This window comes from Melanostigma gelatinosum (assembly GCF_949748355.1).
Source record: "Melanostigma gelatinosum genome assembly, chromosome: 10".
Taxonomy (NCBI): Eukaryota; Metazoa; Chordata; class Actinopteri; order Perciformes; family Zoarcidae; genus Melanostigma; species Melanostigma gelatinosum.
The window spans coordinates 24,119,497-24,139,997 of NC_136643.1; the positions used below are offsets into that span (position 1 = coordinate 24,119,497).

The following is a 20,501-nucleotide window of genomic DNA, read 5'->3' on the forward strand; positions in this document are numbered from 1 at the left end:
CAAATGTACAGTAACCAGCCAAAGAGCTGCTTCTGTGTTTAAGTATCTCATCATTATGTCTTTCTATCATAGTTTTGACTTTCTATCTCGGAATTATGACTTTCTATCATAGTTATGACTTTCTATCTCATAACTTCGACTTTCTATCTCATAATTTCGACGATGGGGATATTTTTATGATCAAGTCTAACTTAAAAAAAAAAAAGATTTTTTTTTTTTATTTTCTTTCTTTGTGCTGGCGGATTCGCGGGCCACATAAAATGACGTGGCGGGCCGGGAGTTTGAGACCCCTGCTCTACAGCATGTTGGTCTCACATGAGCCAGGCTGCAGTATCTTAAGAGTAACAATGACCTTAATATATTTTCTAAACCAGGGGTAGAAAAAGGCATAGATCACAGGGTTAAGACAGGAGTTGAAATAGAAAAGACACATTACAAAGGCAGCAGTTGAGGCATTGATTAAGGAGTCCTGGCCTGTGATTGAAACACAAAAATATGGGCAGAGGCAGACTAGAAAGAAGAAAATAACAACACCAAGAGCCCTGGTTGCTTTCAATTCAGATTTGTTAGCAGTTACACTGACTGAACACTCGAGAGGAAAAGCTGCAATATGAGACCGCATGGCACGAGCATGAGACACGGCCACCACAAATACTTTCATGTACAGAACTATGATGACAGTGACAGGACCAATAAAGGACACAAAAATATCTGCAAGTCCAGCAATGTAGTTAATGACAATGACACACTCTCCAAAACAGGAATTATACCTGCCTGGTTGTTCCAGATTATCCTTCAGCAGCAGAATCTGAAAGAAAGCAGAACATATCCAACACAGACATACACAGATCTTAACTCTTTTTTGTGTGACTTTGTTGGGATAATGTAGAGGATCACAAATAGCCACATATCGGTCAACTGATATGAGCACCATGGTTCCTATTGAGGCAGAGGTAATAATATAGTCCAGAACATAATACAAAATACACATGAAGTCACCGAGCAACCAGCAGCCGTCTATGAGCACAATTTGAAAGAACATGAGGAAGCCCACGAAGAAATCTGACACAGCTAGAGAGAGGAGGAGGAGGTTGGTCGGTGTGTGGAGCTGCCTGAAGAGATAAGAGAACAACATGCTTATCATTATTGGTAGTCAATCTTATATTAAGAGATAAAATCATTGACTGAATCAGAAAAACATTTCCTTTAGAGTCTGAGATCTGATATTTTGTTTTGTTCTCTACCATTAACCATTTCTTGTACAGTTACCACTTTTATAAATTGATAAAACATGAATACTTGAAGTGGGAGATGGAGATGATGACGAGCAGGTTGAGAGTCACAGTGAGCAGAGAGATGGAGGAGAGTAAAATGTAAGTGAGTATAGATACAGAGTGAGGACGCATGGTCTTCCTGCAGGAGGAGTTGAGGAGTTCTGGAAAGCAAAGTTCAGCTTCATCAAAGCTGTTCATTGTCAGAAACAGGAGACAAGATGCTGCTGTGCTCGTCATACAACTGATTATTCTCTGTTCTTCCTCCACATCCCTCCTTGCTCTTTTACTCTGGTGACAACTTTCTCTTTGTGGGAGTGACTAAACTTCCCCTTACTGTTTCATCTACCTTCATTGGGCATTTACCTGTATTTCACCTCCCCCTTCTCTTTTTAACTTTTTTTTTCGAAACAATTACAAGTTCCATCATGCTTTGCAACGGGGAACAGCAAGGCACATCACAACACAGCCAAAGTTTCCTTTTTAGGACAGTTGTCTAGACGTTATGGTTTTCACACTACATGACTCACCAAAACGACGTGACATGGCCATAATCATGCTTAACGCATGTTCAAATATTAGCCTGTTTGAAACACTTAGCATGCTAGATATGTGAAATTAGTCTGCAATGCCCTCGCGAGCCTCCCGGCTCACATCTTTAAACAGTTCACGCTTTGCAATGAAGCACTGTGTGCAAGTGCTGAGCCAACACAGATTTACCTCTTACCTTGGGTTTTTGTTGGGGAGCTCCAAAAACTGTGCACAAGTTGAAAATCAGGGCTGAAGTGATGTGGTGTGTAGTAGTTGAAAACCAGGTGTCACATGATGCTAAAGTGTGCATTGGTATCAGATGCTGAGGAATACTGACCAAGCGTCTATATTTGAGAAATTGGGAGTGAGAACGGGTTTGCTCCCTCATTGCCCGTTTGTGTGATTCTCGTGTAACTTGGTTTTGCCAATGACTCCTCTCCAAGCCGAGTCTGGAGGTTTTGTTGAACCTTAAAGCCTGCCGGCAGTCTTCTTGTGTAGTGCCTTCTGTGATTCTGGCCTCTTGTTCTGTGTCCCGAGATGCTACACCTATGTGAGCCAACAGAACCACATAATCTGCAAAGAGAAGAAAAGCAAGGTCAACAAAGTGGACACTCTCTTAACCCTGGCTGCACCTTGAGATCCTATCCATGAAGATCACGAACAGAATGGTTAACAAGACACAACCCGGGTGAAGCCCAACACCCACTGAAATCGTGTTTGACATTGTTTCAAGAATACGTTTTGGGAATTCTTTTAAAACATCTCACTGATTCTGAAAGTCTCAGATCTTCAGGCAGGGACTTCCATCGTTGAGGGTCAATGATTGCAAAAGCTCACTTAGGGACTTAGGTACAGCCAGCAGAGCCTTGCCTGTGGATCTTAGGCTGTGCTCTGCTCATAGGGCGGTAGCAATTCAACAATTTAACTGGGAGCTGAACCGGGAATTGCTTTAAAAGTGAAATCTTAAAATGTATTTTAAATCCTGCTAGTAACCTGTGCAGGGAGGCTAAAACGGGGCTTGGGTGATATTTTTACCTGTTAGTTATCAGTCGAGTAGCTAAAGGCGTGAGATAGTTTAGGATTAACCCTCAATACAGTGCATGTTAATAATCTAACCGGGATGAAATAAAAGTCTTCTCAAATTCAGGTCAACAGTGGAGAGACCAGATTTTTGAAATGCTCCTCAACGGATTTAAACATGATTGAATGAATTTTGTAATTTGTTTTCTAACAGAAAGATCAAATTTGACATTCAGAATTAAATTGAACAATCACCAGTATCAGCTTTGCGTAAAAGATCAGTTGTTACTTTAATGAGAGCAGTTTTAGTGCTGTGACGTGATGGGAAACATTATTACAATTTTAAAACCTTTTCTAAGACTTTTGATAAGAAATTTAAAATCCAGAGGGTCAACGCTTCTTCATGCTTGAAGCAGGAAGGAATACAGCCAGTGGACAGAGAGTTATTTAGAATAGATTTTACAAACAAAGACCATGCTAATAACGATGTTGAAGTAAGAGGGATGGACTTCGGAGCGAAAGGTGGTTGAGGGAGGAAGGGATGAGGGTTGTGGGAGGAAGGGTAAGGGATGAAAAAGGATGAGGGTCGTAGGATGAAGGGATGTAGTGTCGTGGGATGAAGGGATGAGGGTCGTGGAATGAAGGGTAAGGGATGAAAAAGGATGAGGGTCGTAGGATGAAGGGATGTAGTGTCGTGGGATGATGGGATGTAGGCAAAGGAGGAGGGGAAAGAGGGTCGTGGAATGATGGATGGAGGAGAGAAATGATGGACCGCTGACTGTCCGATGACTAGTGGGAACTGGAGGAGTGGAGACTCTGGAGTGGGGGCCGTCTCTTTGAAAGCTCGGATTATGCAGTACTCAACGGAGGAAGGACAACGGAGAGGTACCGGTAGTCAGGGCGGGTGGGAAGGACAACGGAGGCGCTGGTGATGTCAATCATAGGCGACCAGGCTCTTTGACCTGTGAGGCAGATGAGTGATGTAGCGTGATCGATTGTTGTGTAGTGCATGGAGTGGTCCGGGCTGGGAATTAGGCTTTTGATGCTTGGGACGGTGGAGCCCTGGGGTAATGAGAGGTCTATGATGAGTCTCTCTTCCTTGAATATTTCCTAGTAGCTACGCCGAATGGACTGATCAAGAAAATTGGGAAAGGTGGGCGAGTGAGTTGACCGATCAATAATGCGTCGTGGATTACCTGGGCCGGTGGTTTATCGACTGTATTGGGCTCTGAGATGGCTGATTGCAAATTTTTAAATGTCTAGGAGGATTCTATCAACCTGCAAACCTGGGTGGAAGCCAGAGGTGAAACCTTGTCTGAGGAGCATTAACGTTAATTGGGTATTGTGATACTTTCACGGGTTGTGCTTGGTTGGATTGTGGGGACAGGTTGGTGTGCCGTGGCGGATATGGAGGAATCAGCAGCTAGAGGTGTTGCATCCTAGGTCGTCTGAGTTATACAAACCATCCTACCGCCCTGGTAGAGGAACAGCCTTCGGTTGGCTGGGTGGTGGCTGGTTTAGGATTGATGCATGGTGGGGGGACTAGAGGCAGGCTGCAGTCAATGGTGGGCTTTGTTTACTAGGAGCTGAGGTAAAAGGCAAGGGGGCTGTGAGGTTGCATGTGGTGGCCAGATGGGGTGGTGCGCCCCGAAGCTCACAATTCGGGGAAGAGAAAACCCAACTATTTAACTTAGGGTCTGGTGTTCCCCAGTATGTTCCCTGATTGAACTGCTGCAAGTGACCAGCAGCTTCGAATGCAAATTTAACATGATGTGTCTAAAAAGAACAACAAGGCCAGGTCAAGAATCAGCAAAAAGTAGTCGTCCAACTTGGGCCTGTAGTCTGGGAAGGCAGAGCAGATGATGTCATGGTACAGGGAGAAAGTGGACTCAGCCCTTCACAAACTAGCACCTTCATACCTTTCGGACCTCCTGCACCAACGCACTCCCACCCGCAACATCAGATCCACTGACGCCAATCTCCTTACCCCCCCTACTCTGTCAACGTATCGGACCTTGGGGGACAGGGCCTCCTCCGTTGATACACCTCCCTCTGGAACTCTTTTCACCAGCACCTCAGAAATGATCCATCCCTCGTCACTTTCAAAACTGCACTTAAAACTCATCTATTTAAATCTGCTTCTAACCTGTGATGCTAGTTATGTTTGTTTTTGTTCAGTTTATTACTGTTATAATGTAATCTCTCTGACTTTTTATATTGTTATTGCTTTTATTGTTTCTGTCTTTACCATGTAGAGTGCCTTTGAGTACCTTTTAAAGCGCTATACAATTAAATTATATTATTATTATAATATTTCTATAATTCAGGCAAACTCAAGCACAAAGATGAACTAGAGAAGGTGTATGTCATTTTCGTAAATTCTTTGTATACATGTTGGCAAAGTGACAGAGAAACGGACCAGCAGTGAAAACAGAGATTAAGAGAAAACAGTCGTGTGCATTTGCTTTTACTTCAACACTGTTTAAAAACATTGTCAACATTTATTTTCAGATTTCTTCATGCTTTTCAAACATCTTAAATGCACATATTTAGATCAGGGAAATCATTTTTTTCCTCGGGGCATGCCCCCAAACCCGCTTGTAAGCTCAGTTTATGGACCTCTGTATTTCTGTGTAAAGCTTTGAGCTCGGATTTATTGTGTAACCAATGAAATAAAATACAGAAATAGCTTCTATTTGGTGGGTGTGTGGAGCTGCCTGAAGAAATAAGAGAACAACGTGCTTATCATTATTGGTAGTCAATCTATGTTATATTAAGACATAAAATCATTGACTGAATCAGAAAAACATTTCCTTTAGAGTCTGAGATCTGATATTTTGTTTTGTTCTCTACCATTAACCATTTCTTGTACAGTTACCACTTTTATAAACTGATAAAACATGAATACTTGAAGTGGGAGATGGAGATGATGACGAGCAGGTTGAGAGTCACAGTGAGCAGAGAGATGGAGGAGAGTAAAATGTAAGTGAGTATAGATACAGAGTGAGGACGCATGGTCTTCCTGCAGGAGGAGTTGAGGAGTTCTGGAAAGCAAAGTTCGGCTTCTTCAAGGCTGTTCATTGTCAGAAAGAGGAGACAAGATGCTGCTTTGCTCGTCATACAACTGATTCATCTCTGTTCTTCCTCCACATCCCTCCTTGCTCTTTTACTCTGGTGACAACTTTCTCTTTGTGGGAGTGACTAAACTTCTCCCTTACTGTTTCATCTACCTTCATTGGGCTTTCCCCTGTATTTCACCTCCCCCTTCTTTTTTAAACTTTTTTTTCGAAACAATTACAAGTTCCATCATGCTCTGCAACGGGGAACAGCAAGGCACATCACAACACAGCCAAAGTTTCCTTTTTAGGACAGTTGTCTAGACGTTATGGTTTTCACACTACATGACTCACCAAAACGACGTGACATGGCCATAATCATGCTTAACGGATGTTCAAATATTAGCCTGTTTTAAACACTTAGCATGCTAGATATGTGAAATTAGTCTGCAATGCCCTCGCGAGCCTCCCGGCTCACATCTTTAAACAGTTCATGCTTTGCAATGAAGCATTGTGTGCAAGTGCTGAGCCAACACAGATTTACCTCTTACCTTGGGTTTTTGTTGGGGAGCTCCAAAAACTGTGCACAAGTTGAAAATCAGGGCTGAAGTGATGTGGTGTGTAGTAGTTGAAAACCAGGTGTCACATGATGCTAAAGTGTGCATTGGTATCAGATGCTGAGGACTACTGACAACGCTTCTATATTTGAGAAATTGGGAGTGAGAACGGGTTTGCTCCCTCATTGCCAGTTTGTGTGATTCTCGTGTAACTTGGTTTTGCCAATGACTCTCCTCTCCAAGCCGAGTCTGGAGGTTTTGTTGAACCTTAAAGCCTGCCGGCAGTCTTCTTGTGTAGTGCCTTCTGTGATTCTGGCCTCTTGTTCTGTGTCCCGAGATGCTACACCTATGTGAGCCAACAGAACCACATAATCTGCAAAGAGAAGAAAAGCAAGGTCAACAAAGTGGACACTCTCTTAACCCTGGCTGCACCTTGAGATCCTATCCATGAAGATCACGAACAGAATGGTTAACAAGACACAACCCGGGTGAAGCCCAACACCCACTGAAATCGTGTTTGACATTGTTTCAAGAATACGTTTTGGGAATTCTTTTAAAACATCTCACTGATTCTGAAAGTCTCAGATCTTCAGGCAGGGACTTCCATAGTTGAGGGGCAATGATTGCAAAAGCTCACTTAGGGACTTAGGTACAGCCAGCAGAGCCTTGCCTGTGGATCTTAGGCTGTGCTCTGCTCATAGGGTGGTAGCAATTCAGCAATTTAACTGGGAGCTGAACCGGGAATTGCTTTAAAAGTGAAATTTAAAATGTATTTTAAATCCTGCTAGTAACCTGTGCAGGGAGGCTAAAACGGGGCTTGGGTGATATTTTTACCTGTTAGTTATCAGTCGAGTAGCTAAAGGCGTGAGATAGTTTAGGATTAACCCTCAATACAGTGCATGTTAATAATCTAACCGGGATGAAATACAAGTCTTCTCAAGATCAGATCAACAGTGGAGAGACCGGATTTTTGAAATGCTCCTCAATGGATTTAAACATGATTGAATGAATTTTGTAATTTGTTTTCTAACAGAAAGATCAAATTTGACATTCAGGTTTCAAGCTGCAGGTTAAACATTTGTTGATAGGAACCAAGATTTCTTTCTTTCTTTTTTTATAACAGCAGTGGACTTTTTTTGGACATGCAACACTTGACAACACTGATAATAACTTAGGAGCATTGCCTAATATGGGACTACATTTGCATGTTATTTGCATAATAATGGTAGTGAATATTGTATCCATGTATGCTATGTCTCAGTGGCAGCATGTATAGATAAGTAAGAACAAGGAGTCAATGATGGAGCCTTTGGGAAACCCACAGGTCAGAGGTGCTCCTCAACGGATTTAAACATGATTGAATGAGTTTTCTAATTTGTTTTCTAACAGAAAGATCAAATTTGACATTCAGAATTAAATTGAACAATCACCAGTATCAGCTTTGCGTAAAAGATCAGTTGTTACTTTAATGAGAGCAGTTTTAGTGCTGTGATGTGATGGGAAACATTATTACAATTTTAAAACCTTTTCTAAGACTTTTGATAAGAAATTTAAAATCCAGAGGGTCAACGCTTCTTCATGCTTGAAGCAGGAAGGAATACAGCCAGTGGACAGAGAGTTATTTAGAATAGATTTTACGAACAAAGACCATGCTAATAACGATGTTGAAGTAAGAGGGATGGACTTCGGAGCGAAAGGTGGTTGAGGGAGGAAGGGATGAGGGTTGTGGGAGGAAGGGTAAGGGATGAAGGGATGAGGGTCGTGGAATGAAGGGTAAGGGATGAAAAAGGATGAGGGTCGTAGGATGAAGGGATGTAGTGTTGTGGGATGATGGGATGTAGGCAAAGGAGGAGGGGAAAGAGGGTCGTGGAATGATGGATGGAGAAGAGAAATGATGGACCGCTGACGTCCGATGACTAGTGGGAACTGGGGGAGTGGAGACTCTGGAGTGGGGGCCGTCTCTTTGAAAGCTCGGATTATGCAGTACTCAACGGAGGAAGGACAACGGAGAGGTACCGGTAGTCAGGGCGGGTGGGAAGGACTTTGGAGGCGCTGGTGATGTCAATCATAGGCGACCAGGCTCTTTGACCTGTGAGGCAGATGAGTGATGTAGCGTGATCGATTGTTGTGTAGTGCATGGAGTGGTCCGGGCTGGGAATTAGGCTTTTGATGCTTGGGACGGTGGAGCCCTGGGGTAATGAGAGGTCTATGATGAGTCTCTCTTCCTTGAATATTTCCTCGTAGCTACGCCGAATGGACTGATCAAGAAAATTGGGAAAGGTGGGCGAGTGAGTTGACCGATCAATAATGCGTCGTGGATTACCTGGGCCGGTGGTTTATCGACTGTATTGGGCTCTGAGATGGCTGATTGCAAATTTTTAAATGTCTAGGAGGATTCTATCAACTTGCAAACCTCGGTGGAAGCCAAAGGTGAAACCTTGTCTGAGGAGCATTAACGTTAATTGGGTATTGTGATACTTTCACGGGTTGTGCTTGGTTGGATTGTGGGGACAGGTTGGTGTGCCGTGGCGGATATGGAGGAATCAGCAGCTAGAGGTGTTGCATCCTAGGTCGTCTGAGTTATACAAACCATCCTACCGCCCTGGTAGAGGAACAGCCTTCGGTTGGCTGGGTGGTGGCTGGTTTAGGATTGATGCATGGTGGGGGGACTAGAGGCAGGCTGCAGTCAATGGTGGGCTTTGTTTACTAGGAGCTGAGGTAAAAGGCAAGGGGGCTGTGAGGTTGCATGTGGTGGCCAGCTGGGGTGGTGCGCCCCGAAGCTCACAATTCGGGGAAGAGAAAACCCAACTATTTAACTTAGGGTCTGGTGTTCCCCAGTATGTTCCCTGATTGAACGTCTGCAAGTGACCAGCAGCTTCGAATGCAAATATAACATGATGTGTATAAAAAGAACAACAAGGCCAGGTCAAGAATAAGCAAAAAGTAGTCGTCCAACTTGGGCCTGTAGTCTGGGAAGGCAGAGCAGATGATGTCATGGTACAGGGAGAAAGAGGACTCAGCCCTTCACAACCTAGCACCTTCATACCTTTCGGACCTCCTGCACCAACGCACTCCCACCCGCAACATCAGATCCACTGACGCCAATCTCCTTACCCCCCCTACTCTGTCAACGTATCGGACCTTGGGGGACAGGGCCTCCTCCGTTGATACACCTCCCTCTGGAACTCTTTTCACCAGCACCTCAGAAATGATCCATCCCTCGTCACTTTCAAAACTGCACTTAAAACGCATCTATTTAAATCTGCTTCTAACCTGTGATGCTAGTTATGTATGTTTTTGTTCAGTTTATTACTGTTATAATGTAATCTCACTGACATTTTATATTGTTATTGCTTTTATTGTTTCTGTCTTTGCCATGTAGAGTGCCTTTGAGTACCTTTTAAAGCGCTATACAATTAAAATATATTATTATTATCATATTTCTATAATTCAGGCAAACTCAAGCACAAAGATGAACTAGAGAAGGTGTATGTCATTTTCGTAAATTCTTTGTATACATGTTGGCAAAGTGACAGAGAAACAGACCAGCAGTGAAAACAGAGATTGAGAGAAAACAGTCGTGTGCATTTGCTTTTACTTCAACACTTTTTAAAAACATTGTCAACATTTATTTTCAGATTTCTTCATGCTTTTCAAACATCTTAAATGCACATATTTAGATCAGGGAAATCATTTTTTTCCTCGGGGCATGCCCCCAAACCCGCTTGTAAGCTCAGTTTTTGGACCTCTGTATTTCTGTGTAAAGCTTTGAGCTCGGGTTTATTGTGTAACCAATGAAATAAAATACAGAAATAGCTTCTATTGAGAACCACACAAACATAATATGAAATCTGATTGATATTTGTGTAGAGCGAGGACTGTTACAATTTGGTAGGTCAGCTAAGGCAAAGTTGATAGCCTTCTGGTCTGCAGGACAAAGGAGAGCAAAGGTGACCAAAACTCCACTTGTAATGAAAAGATGTGCAGATTAGAGTGTGACAGGGAAAGAGAGACAGAGTTAATGTATCTGTGTGTTTCTGTGACAGAGGAAGGGGGAGAGGGAGGCAGGCTCACATTTTGGTTGTCCTCCAACAGCGGCAGATGAAAAATGATAAATATTTAGTGTTATTTTCAGAGTCACGGTACATTGGAGTGATTTTGTAAACTTGCATACGAGAGAACAGATTTTATTCCTTCACACACTGTATGGGCTAACCAAACTGAATAAAAGTAAGTACATGTGCTGAACACAGTTTCACAACTATCTGAAAGAGATAATCAATAAAAAGGTCGACCAATGAAAACATTTTTGCAGACCATTTGTAAAATCTGTAAAAGGCCCCTTGACATGATGCTGCAGGCTCCTTTTTCTAAAGAGAAAAGAGAGAGATGCATCAAAGTCACGCAGTTTAACTAAAGACCTGTTGGATCCAAGAAAACAGTATTTCTATATTCGCGCAAAGATTCTTTAACTTATTTGTTGTATGTTGGCCTTACAGGAGTCAGGCAACACATTTTCTGGAGTAGAGTAGTCGTAGATTTCAGTGTTGCATTGAAACAGTCCACAATGTAAAGACACATGTATGATCTGCATGTAATAGTGTTCATACAGAGGTCACTGTACCAAGACTTTTACATCTGTTACTAAATTCTCACCACCATGACCAAGTACATTTTTCTGTCTTATTACAGCCACCATGCAGTGTTTCTCTACAGCATGTTGGTCTCACATGAGCCAGGCTGCAGTATCTTAAGAGTAACAATGAGCCTGATGCATTTTCTAAACCAGGGGTAGAAAAAGGCATAGATCACAGGGTTAAGACAGGAGTTGAAATAGAACAGACATATTACAAAGGTAGCAGATGAGGCATTGATTAAGGTGTCCTGGCCTGTGAGTGAAACACAAAAATATGGGCAGAGGCAGACTAGAAAGACGACAATAACAACACCAAGAGTCCTGGCTGCTTTCAATTCAGATTTGTTAGCAGTTACACTGACTGATAACTTGAGAGAGAAAGCTGCAGTATGAGACCGCATGGCACGAGCCTGAGACACGGCCACCACAAATACTCTCATATACAGAACTATGATGACAGTGACAGGACCGATAAAGGACAAAAAAATATCTGCAAGTCCAGCAATGTAGTTAATGACAATGACACACTCTCCAAAGCAGGAATTATACCTGCCTGGTTGTTCCACATTATCCTTCAGCAGCAGAGTCTGAATGAAAACAGAACATATCCAACACAGACCAACACAGATCTTAACTCTTTTTTGTGTGACTTTGTTGGGATAATGTAGAGGATCACAAACAGCCACATATCGGTCAACTGATATGAGCACCATGGTTCCTATTGAGGCAGAGGTAATAATATAGTCCGGAACATAATACAAAATACACATGAGGTCACCGAGCAACCAGCAGCCGTCTATGAGCACAATTTGAAAACACATGAGGAAGCCCACGAAGAAATCTGAGACAGCCAGAGAGAGGAGGAGGAGGTTGGTGGGTGTGTGGAGCTGCCTGAAGAGATAAGAGAACAACATGCTTATCATTAATGGTAGTCAATTTATATTATATATATACTATATTAAGAGATAAAAGCATTGTCTAAAACACAAAAACATATTTCCTGTACAGTCTGAGATCTGATATTTTGTTTTGTTCTATATCATTAATAATTTATTTCTGTACATTTACCAGTTTTATAAATTAATAAAACATATGAATACTTGAAGTGTGCGATGGAGATTATGACGAGCAGGTTGAGAGTCACAGTGAGCAGAGAGATGGAGGACAGTAAAATGTAAGTGAGTATAGATACAGAGTGAGGACGCACGGCCTTCCTGCAGGAAGAGTTGAGCAGTTCTGGAAAGCAAAGTTCGGCTTCTTCAAAGCTTTTCATTGTTAGAAACAGGAGACAAGATGCTGCTGTGCTCGTCATACAACTGAATGATCTCTGTTCTTCCTCCACATCCCTCCTTGCTCTTTTACTCTGGTGACAACTTTCTCTTCATGGGAGTGACTAAACTTCTCCCTGACTGTTTCATCTCCCTTCATTGGGCTTTTCCCTGTATTTCACCTCCCCTTCCTCTTTTTTTACTTTTTTTTTATTAAACAATTACAAGTTCCATCATGCTCTGCAACGAGGAAAGTGCAAGGTACATCACAACGCAGCCAAAGTTTCCTTTTTAGGACAATTGTGACCAGGACAGGAAGAAAGGCGTGTACAGTTTATGCCATGAACCTGGATGAGATAAAGAAGTTGTGGTTTTCACATGAAATGACTGACCAGAACAAATTCATGTTCAAATATAGTCTGTTTTAAACACATCTTTACGATGTGGTAAGTCACGGTGTTATGTGTCATGTTTATTCATGTAGACATCCAACACCTGAGGTTCAACAACAACGTTGTTCTGTGTTGCAAATCAAACAAATACAAAGTTATTTTTGTTACAGGTGTAGCCCTGGCTAAAAATAAATTTTGACATCAGGATGTAAATAGTTTTCTAAAAACCAAGTTAAAAGTGCATAAGTATAGATATGGGTGGATACAAATTATATCAATAAGAGACTCATAATCTTTACAGTTCAAAGGTTACAATTCATGCAAATGAGCATAGTTTGATTGATATGTACATGATTCTGTTGTGATGTGGGGTGTTTCACGGACCCAAATGCAGACTCAGACAGCAAAGTTCTATTTCAAAACCAAGGTTCGTTTATTTCTCTCAGTCAAGGGAAAAAACAGGAAATGGACAAAGTCAATAGGAGGCGTCTCCACGCCTCCGCCCGGTTCCAAGCCGGAAAGTGGCTAATCCTGCGGAGCGGCAGACGAAGCCGACAGGAAAACTGTCAAACGTCAATACGGAGGCGCGTCCTCGTGCTCTGCTCGGATCTTAGCCGGGAAGTGGCCGGTCCGCGTCCGCGTCCGAGGCTCGACACAGGAACGCCAAGACTAAACAGTTGATCTCCGAGGAACGAACTGGAAGGCTTCCTCTTACAGGTGAAAACCCGAGGCTCAACACTGTATGGCAGGCAGTTCGAAAAAACGAGAGGCAACGTTAGTAGCGGATCTTCCGAGAGTGAACAAATGGACTACTCACGGGTCGGAATACCAGGTAGGTAAACGGACGGACTGACAACTGGGATGAGAGTGACAGGAGAATTTATGTCAGCTGGAGGCGATAACCGGAGATGAGGCACAGCTGTGCCTACGGAGAGAGGCACGGCAGTGGGCAGGACTCTTAGGAGGACACGCCTGAGGGAAATACAGCCGAGTTAGACATAAATCCTCACAGTACCCCCCCCCCCCCCCTCAACGGGAGCCTCCCGGCGAACCGCCAGGCTTATCGGGGTGCAGGCAATGGTATGTGCGGAGTAGCTCTGGATCCATAATCCGGGAGCAAGGAACCCAGCATCGTTCCTCCACACCATACCCCACCCAATCCACGAGGTATTGCTAACCCCTACCTCGTCGGCGGACATCCAGGAGACGGTTGACCATGTAAACCGGACCGCCTTCGATGCGTCGGGGGGGTAGAGGGGGTTCGGCCGGAGGGTTCAGAGGACTGGAGTGAACGGGCTTGAGCAGAGACACATGGAAACAGGGTGGATCCTCATGGATTGCGGGAGCTTGACCGTGACCGGGTTGATAACGGAGACAATGGGGAACGGGCCAATGAATCTGGGAGAGAGCTTCTTGGATTCAGTGCGTAGGGGTATGTCCTTGGTGGAAAGCCAGACCTGTTGGCCGGGAAGATAGGTGGGGGCAGGTGTGCGGCGGCGATCAGCCAGACGCTTGTTTTGTTCGGAAGAACGGAGTAGGGCGGCACGAGTCTCTCTCCAGACTCTTCTGCATCGGCACTGGTTGATTTGGACAGACGGGACGGAAATCTCAACCTCTTGGCTGGGTAGAAGGGGAGGTTGGTAGCCAATGGAGGCCTCGAAGGGGGAGAGACCTGTTGCCGTGGAGGTATGGCTGTTGTGTGCGTACTCTATCCAGGCCAAGTGACGACTCCAGGAAGATGGATTTGCCGTCGCTACACATCAGAGCATGGCTTCTAGCTCCTGGTTAAGCCTCTCGGTCTGCCCATTGGTCTGGGGGTGAAAGCCGGAGGAGAGGCTAGCAGTGGCACAGAGGCTGCGGCAGAACGCCTTCCAAACTTGGGAGGAGAACTGAGGGCCCCGATCAGAAACAATATCCATAGGGATGCCGTGGAGTCTAAAGACATGTTGAACCAACAAGTCTGCGGTCTCGCGGGTCGACGGGAGCTTGGGAAGGGGAATAAAGTGAGCCGCCTTGGAAAACCGGTCCACGATGGTCAGGATGACCGTGTTGTTCTCGGAGGGGGGAAATCCGGTGACAAAGTCCAATGCCATATGCGACCAAGGCCTGTGGGGAACCGGCAGAGGTCGTAATAGTCTGACAGGGGGTCTGTGCAAGGCCTTGTTGCGCGCACAGGTGGTACAGGCTAAGACGTACGCTCGGGTGTCATTGTCCAAAGATGGCCACCAGAAGGAGCGCCGGAGCCAGTTGATTGTACGTCTTATCCCAGGGTGGCCGGAGAGACGGGAGTCATGAGCCCATTGTAGGACCCGGGAACGGACGGAAAGGGGAACGAACAGGCGCCCTGGAGGACCAACTCCTGGGTCTGGCTGGGTCTGCTGAGCCTCCCGCACTGCAGACTCTATCGCCCAGGTGAGGACCCCTAGGACACAGGCGGGTGGAACAATCGTGTCTAGCGCTGGGTCAGCCTCGTCTGGGGAAAACTGACGAGAGAGGGCGTCGGGCTTGATGTTCTTACTCCCTGGGCGGTAGGTGATGGTGAAGTGGAAACGGGTAAAGAACAGAGCCCAGTGGGTTTGGCGGGAGTTCAGTCACCGGGCAGAATGGATGTATTCCAGATTTTGGTGGTCGGTCCATACAATGAACGGGTGGACTGACCCTTCCAACCAATGTCTCCATTCCTCCAGAGCCAGCTTGACGGCCAGTAACTCCCGGTTGCCCACATCATAGTTCCGCTCGGCCGGGGAAAGGCGGCGAGAGAAAAAAGCACACGGGCGGAGCTTAGAGTCAGTGGTTGAGCGCTGAGACTCCGGTGTCGGAGGCGTCCACCTCGACCACGAACTAGCGGCTCTCATCTGGCTGCACTAGGATGGGGGCTGAGGTGAATCGTTCCTTGAGGATGTTAAACGCTCGGTTGGCGTCGGGGGACCAGGAAAAATCCACCTTAGAGGAGGTGAGTCTGGTTAGGGGTGCCGCCGTCTGACTGTAGTCGTGATATAAATAAGTTACATAAAAAGATAATAATAAAAGATTAAAATAAATGAATTAATTAAAATATCAGATAATTAAAAATATAAATAAATAATTAAACAATAATACACAATTAAAATAGTTAAATGGGTGAATAAAAACATGCATAATATATTAAAACCACACGTGAAAGACAAGTATAAATATATGAATATATAAAATATAAATAAATAAATAAACATGTATATAATATAAGGGAAATACCATGGTGGAGATGTAATGGGGGTGAGAGAAGGGACAAAGGGATGGCAGGCAAGGCTCCAATAAAAACAGACTGGGAGTTAATATTTTTCATTCAGCCCGTGAGGGTCTATAGCAGGGATTACCAAAGTGGGGTGCGCGCACCCCTGGGGGTGCGCGAGCTGCCTCTAGGGGGTGCGCGAGAGGAAAAATGTAATGGCGGTGCAGTCCTGTCTCCTAAAAATTACGTTCCCCCAAAACTAAAATGCATTCTCAATTACGTTTTACCACGAACGTATTTTCTCCCTGATTACGTTTGTGTTTGACGTACAAATACGCTTCTCATCAACATATCTTTGCCATACTCCAGTCTTTATTATTTGTCTGTGATCTGCCTTGCCTCTACCCCGCCACCCACAAGTTATTGACCCGCGGCCTGTTCCGAGGGCTGAAGACCTGACGATCGGGTGCCTCACGGCGGGGACGGCTGGAGACCTCGCGTCCCAGCGCCAACGAGTGAGCTCCGCCACTCGGAACCATAAAACCAAGTCCCGGATTTCACCCGGGGGACATTCTGGAGGTATTGTGACCGGGTGATGTGCCTCGTTGCTGGGGAGGTATGAGCCGAGAGTGGCGGGGTGTTATGGAGGTATATATTACAACTCGGTGTTGTTCCCGTGCGTGGATGAGCGCATATCTGCCGGAGACAGGCGGCGTGTTGTGGTAGTATTCTGACCGCGTAATAGGGAGAAGGAGAGGTGGTGGTGGAGAAGGGAAAAATGTTAAAGAGATGGAATGTATGATTGGAGAGAGAGAAGCGAAAAAGTTGGACGTGATCCCGGTGTCCAACAACACTGTCGTGCGCATCGATGCTTTGTCCGAAGACATCCTGGCTACATTGGTCGGTCGCGTGAAGAAGAGTGAGTTTCACTCTCTGCAAGTAGACGAGTCTACAGATGTGGCCAATCTGGCCAATCGTCCGTTACCTTCGTAACGTTACGTCCGTTACCTTTTCGAAGGCACGGTGCAGGAAGAGTTTTTGTGTTTTTTATCTTGTAAACAAACGCCACGCGCGACCAAACTGTTCTCTCATTCGTCCGATTTTTATGCGGCTCTGTTGCTTTTTTTTTTTTAAGGTGTGTGTGTGTGTGTGTGGGGGGGGGGGGGGGGTTGGGGGTGCGTGAACCCGGTCGGGATGTAGAAGGGGGTGCGTGGCCTAAAAGGTTTGGGAACCGCTGGTCTATAGTACTCAGTCTGTGGATCCATTTCCTCTCTGCTGATTGCCGCTGCGCCCTGCTCCACTGCCCGCTGCTCTCCAGGCCCACACTTTGGAGACCATGTGAGCCATGGAGTTTAAAATGTGCATATAGGACGCTCGTGCCATTCCCACTATTGATCATATAAAAATGCTGCTTAATTCTCAGGTGTAGCTCATTCTTTGTCTCCCCCACGTATAGTTTGTGGCAGGCCCTGCATCTAAGAGCATAAACCACATTCGAAGCTGTGGGTGGCAGGGCCTGCCCCAAGTTAAAACCGAGTCTGCTCTGGGGGTTAAAAACGTGGGGGAGACGCATAAAACCGATCTCCGAACCTCGAAGCGCCTCCCTCCTGGTCTCTTTTTTGTTCAGGTCAGTGTGGACCAGGATATCCTTTCAATTTTTATTCCTACGAAAGGCGGAGATCATCCGGCACCCAACCAGGGCGTCACAGTCCTCCCTCGTCCCCTGGAAGTTGCTTCTCAGTGTCTTTAGAAAGTTGTGTGTCCCATCTGAGAAGGTTGTAATTAAGGGGACAAGGGATAGGTCGGACGGCCTCACCTGGGTGTTGTTGTTGTTAAAGGTGCCGGCGACCTCCGCCTTAGTACTTCTGAGGAAGCGCTTCGAGTAACCCCTGAGCCTCAATGCACCAAAGAGGGTGCTGGTAGCCTCCTCCACATGCTCCGGGAAGGTGCATATTCTGTGGAAGCGGATCAGCTGGGATTTGATGAGACCTCTGTACGTGTGCTTGGGGTGATAGCTCGACTTGTGAAGGAGTGCGTGGCGGTCAGTGTCCTTAAAATATACCCTGGTGGCTAGTGTTTTCTGCTGGTCGCCGGAGTCACGGAAGAAGACCCGTGTGTCAAGGAACTCGACCGTGTCTGCCTGGATATTGTGTTTAAGTTTGATCCTGGGATGATGTGAGTTGAGGGTGTCCAGAAATGTATGAAAGTCCTGTTCTGTGTGATTCCAGAGGCCGAAGATGTCGTCCAGGTACCGGAAGTACAGGAGGGGTTTATGTTGGATTTTGGTGAAGGCGTCCTCCCAATGGGCCAGGTAGATGTCGGCATACGATGGTGAGTATTTCCGGCCCATTGCACAGCCACGCAGCTGGAGATAGTGCTTATTGTTGAATTTGAAGTCATTTCTGGTGAGGGTGATTTGTAATAACTGTATGATTTCTTTGTCGGGTCTGGCTGGATCTGGGTCTTTATTGAAAATGTTTTGAATGGCAGCAAGGCACCCCACATCACAACAGAATCATGTACATATCAATCAAACTATGCTCATTTGCATGAACTGTAACCTTTGAACTGTAAAGATGACGAGTCTCTTATTGATATAATTTGTATCCACCCATATCTATACTCATGCCAGGGCTACACCTGCGACAAAAATAACTTTGTATTTGTTTGATTTGCAACACAGAACAACGTTGTTGTTGAACCTCAGGTGTTGGATGTCTACATGAATAAACATGACACATAACACCGTGACTGACCACATAGTAAAGATGTGTTTAAAACAGACTATATTTGAACATGTGTTCAAGCATGACTACGGCCATGTCATGTTGTTCTGGTCAGTCATTTCGTGTGAAAACCACAACAACTTCTTTATCTCATCCAGGTTCATGGCATAAACTGTACACTCCTTTCTTCCTGTCCTGGTCACAATTGTCCTAAAAAGGCAACTTTGGCTGCGTTGTGATGTACCTTGCAGTTTCCCCGTTGCAGAGCATGATGGAACTTGTATTATAACATTGAATATTCTGATATTAAAGTTTGTATCATTCATTGAAACTTTTAACTTGCTTCTCATATATTACAGCTTGACAAATCATTCATAGTTATACCTACTAACATGGTTTTAAATCCTCTTGTCATCCAATGTTTTGCTCTTCAAACATTTTAAATGTACATATTTAGAACAGGGAAATCATTTGTTTTGGAGGCATGCCCCCAAAGCGCCCTTGTAAGCTGAGTTTTTGGACCTGTGTATATTTTTGTGTGTAAACATAGCGTTAAATAGCTTTGATCTAGGGTTCATTGTGTAGCTAATTCATTATAAATACATAAGTATATTTTTGGTTAAAACAACGCAAACCTAATTGCAAATCTGACTGATATTTGTGTAGAGCGAGGACTGTTAAAGTGTGTTAGGTCAGCTAAGGTAAAGTAGGTAGCCTTCTGGTCTGCAGGACAAAGGAGAGCAAAGGTGACAAAACTGCACTTAAAATAAAGAGATGTGCAGATTAGAGTAAGACAGGGAAAGAGAGACAGAGTTCATGTATCTGTGTGTTTCTGTGACAGAGGGAGGGGGAAAGGGAGGCTGTGTGAGACAGTGTTGTATAACATTATCTCCAATGGACATTTAAATCACATCATCAGGATGTTAGTCTTTAGTCATAGATTGCATAAGACTTCAAAGCAATCAGTTTTTCAAGAGTTGTCAGGATTTACAAACTTGCATTGAAAGTAAATGTAACTGTTGTTTGCTCACAAGAAAACATTGCAGGCCACCATTTGACTGTATCTTCTGGTGGCTAAAAGTTGATAAGTTATTTTCATCTGGATTAATTGATGTCCCTCTTTGGAAAAATTTGTCTGTCAAGAAGTAAAGCAGATTCCTTTACCTGCCAATTGTACGCTAACATTAAGACTTGTCATACCTGTCATTCCAATTAAAAGATGAACCAAACATAGTATTATACTCATCCTTTTACATAACATACCTGGAAGTCATCCTGATAAAGGTAATCAATAATGAGCTTGACTAATTAAAACCTGTCTGCAGACCATATAATATGTTTTTTTAGGTCATTCCATGTGATAATATCATCCTTCTGCACAGCGTTGACAAGTAATCTCTGGTGGTGGCAGCACTTGAGATAATTTTATATACACTTTAGATTTGTCTTCCAAAGAGAAATTCTGGCCAGCCCGAGACTCAGACCTGGTACCCTCTTGCTGTGAGGAGATATTTTAGCCACCACACCACCGTGCAGCCTATATGTCAAAAGCATTTTTATATCTGTCAATGATCCTTCAATTGATTTGTTATGTGTTGGCCTCACAGAGTAAGGCAACAGATTTCCAGGAGTAGCTAAAGTAGTTGTAGTTTTCTAAGTTGCTTCAGTGTTGCATTAAAACAGTACACAATGTAAAGACACATCTATGATATCCATGTAACAGTGTTTACATAAAAAGTCAATGTACCAAGACTTTTACATCTGTTTTTCAATTTCTCACCACCATGACAAAGTGATTTTTCTGTCTTATTACAGCCACCATGCAGTGTTTCT

General features: G+C 44.4%; 2 protein-coding genes across 2 annotated transcripts; both read right to left on the minus strand.

The window, feature by feature from the left end:
- Positions 1-295: 295 nt before the first annotated feature.
- LOC306783338 (trace amine-associated receptor 13c-like) lies at positions 296-1,511 on the minus strand (the record flags this gene model as incomplete). The annotated part of the gene is made up of 2 exons (XM_079276935.1): positions 296-1,112; positions 1,300-1,511. 2 exons carry the CDS (start codon positions 1,509-1,511, stop codon positions 296-298), a joined length of 1,029 nt encoding a protein of 342 aa, XP_079133061.1.
- A 9,634-nt stretch (positions 1,512-11,145) lies between these two features.
- Positions 11,146-12,344, minus strand: LOC306783549 (trace amine-associated receptor 13c-like; the record flags this gene model as incomplete). The annotated part of the gene is made up of 2 exons (XM_079277257.1): positions 11,146-11,962; positions 12,172-12,344. 2 exons carry the CDS (start codon positions 12,342-12,344, stop codon positions 11,146-11,148), a joined length of 990 nt encoding a protein of 329 aa, XP_079133383.1.
- Between the last annotated feature and the right edge of the window lie 8,157 nt (positions 12,345-20,501).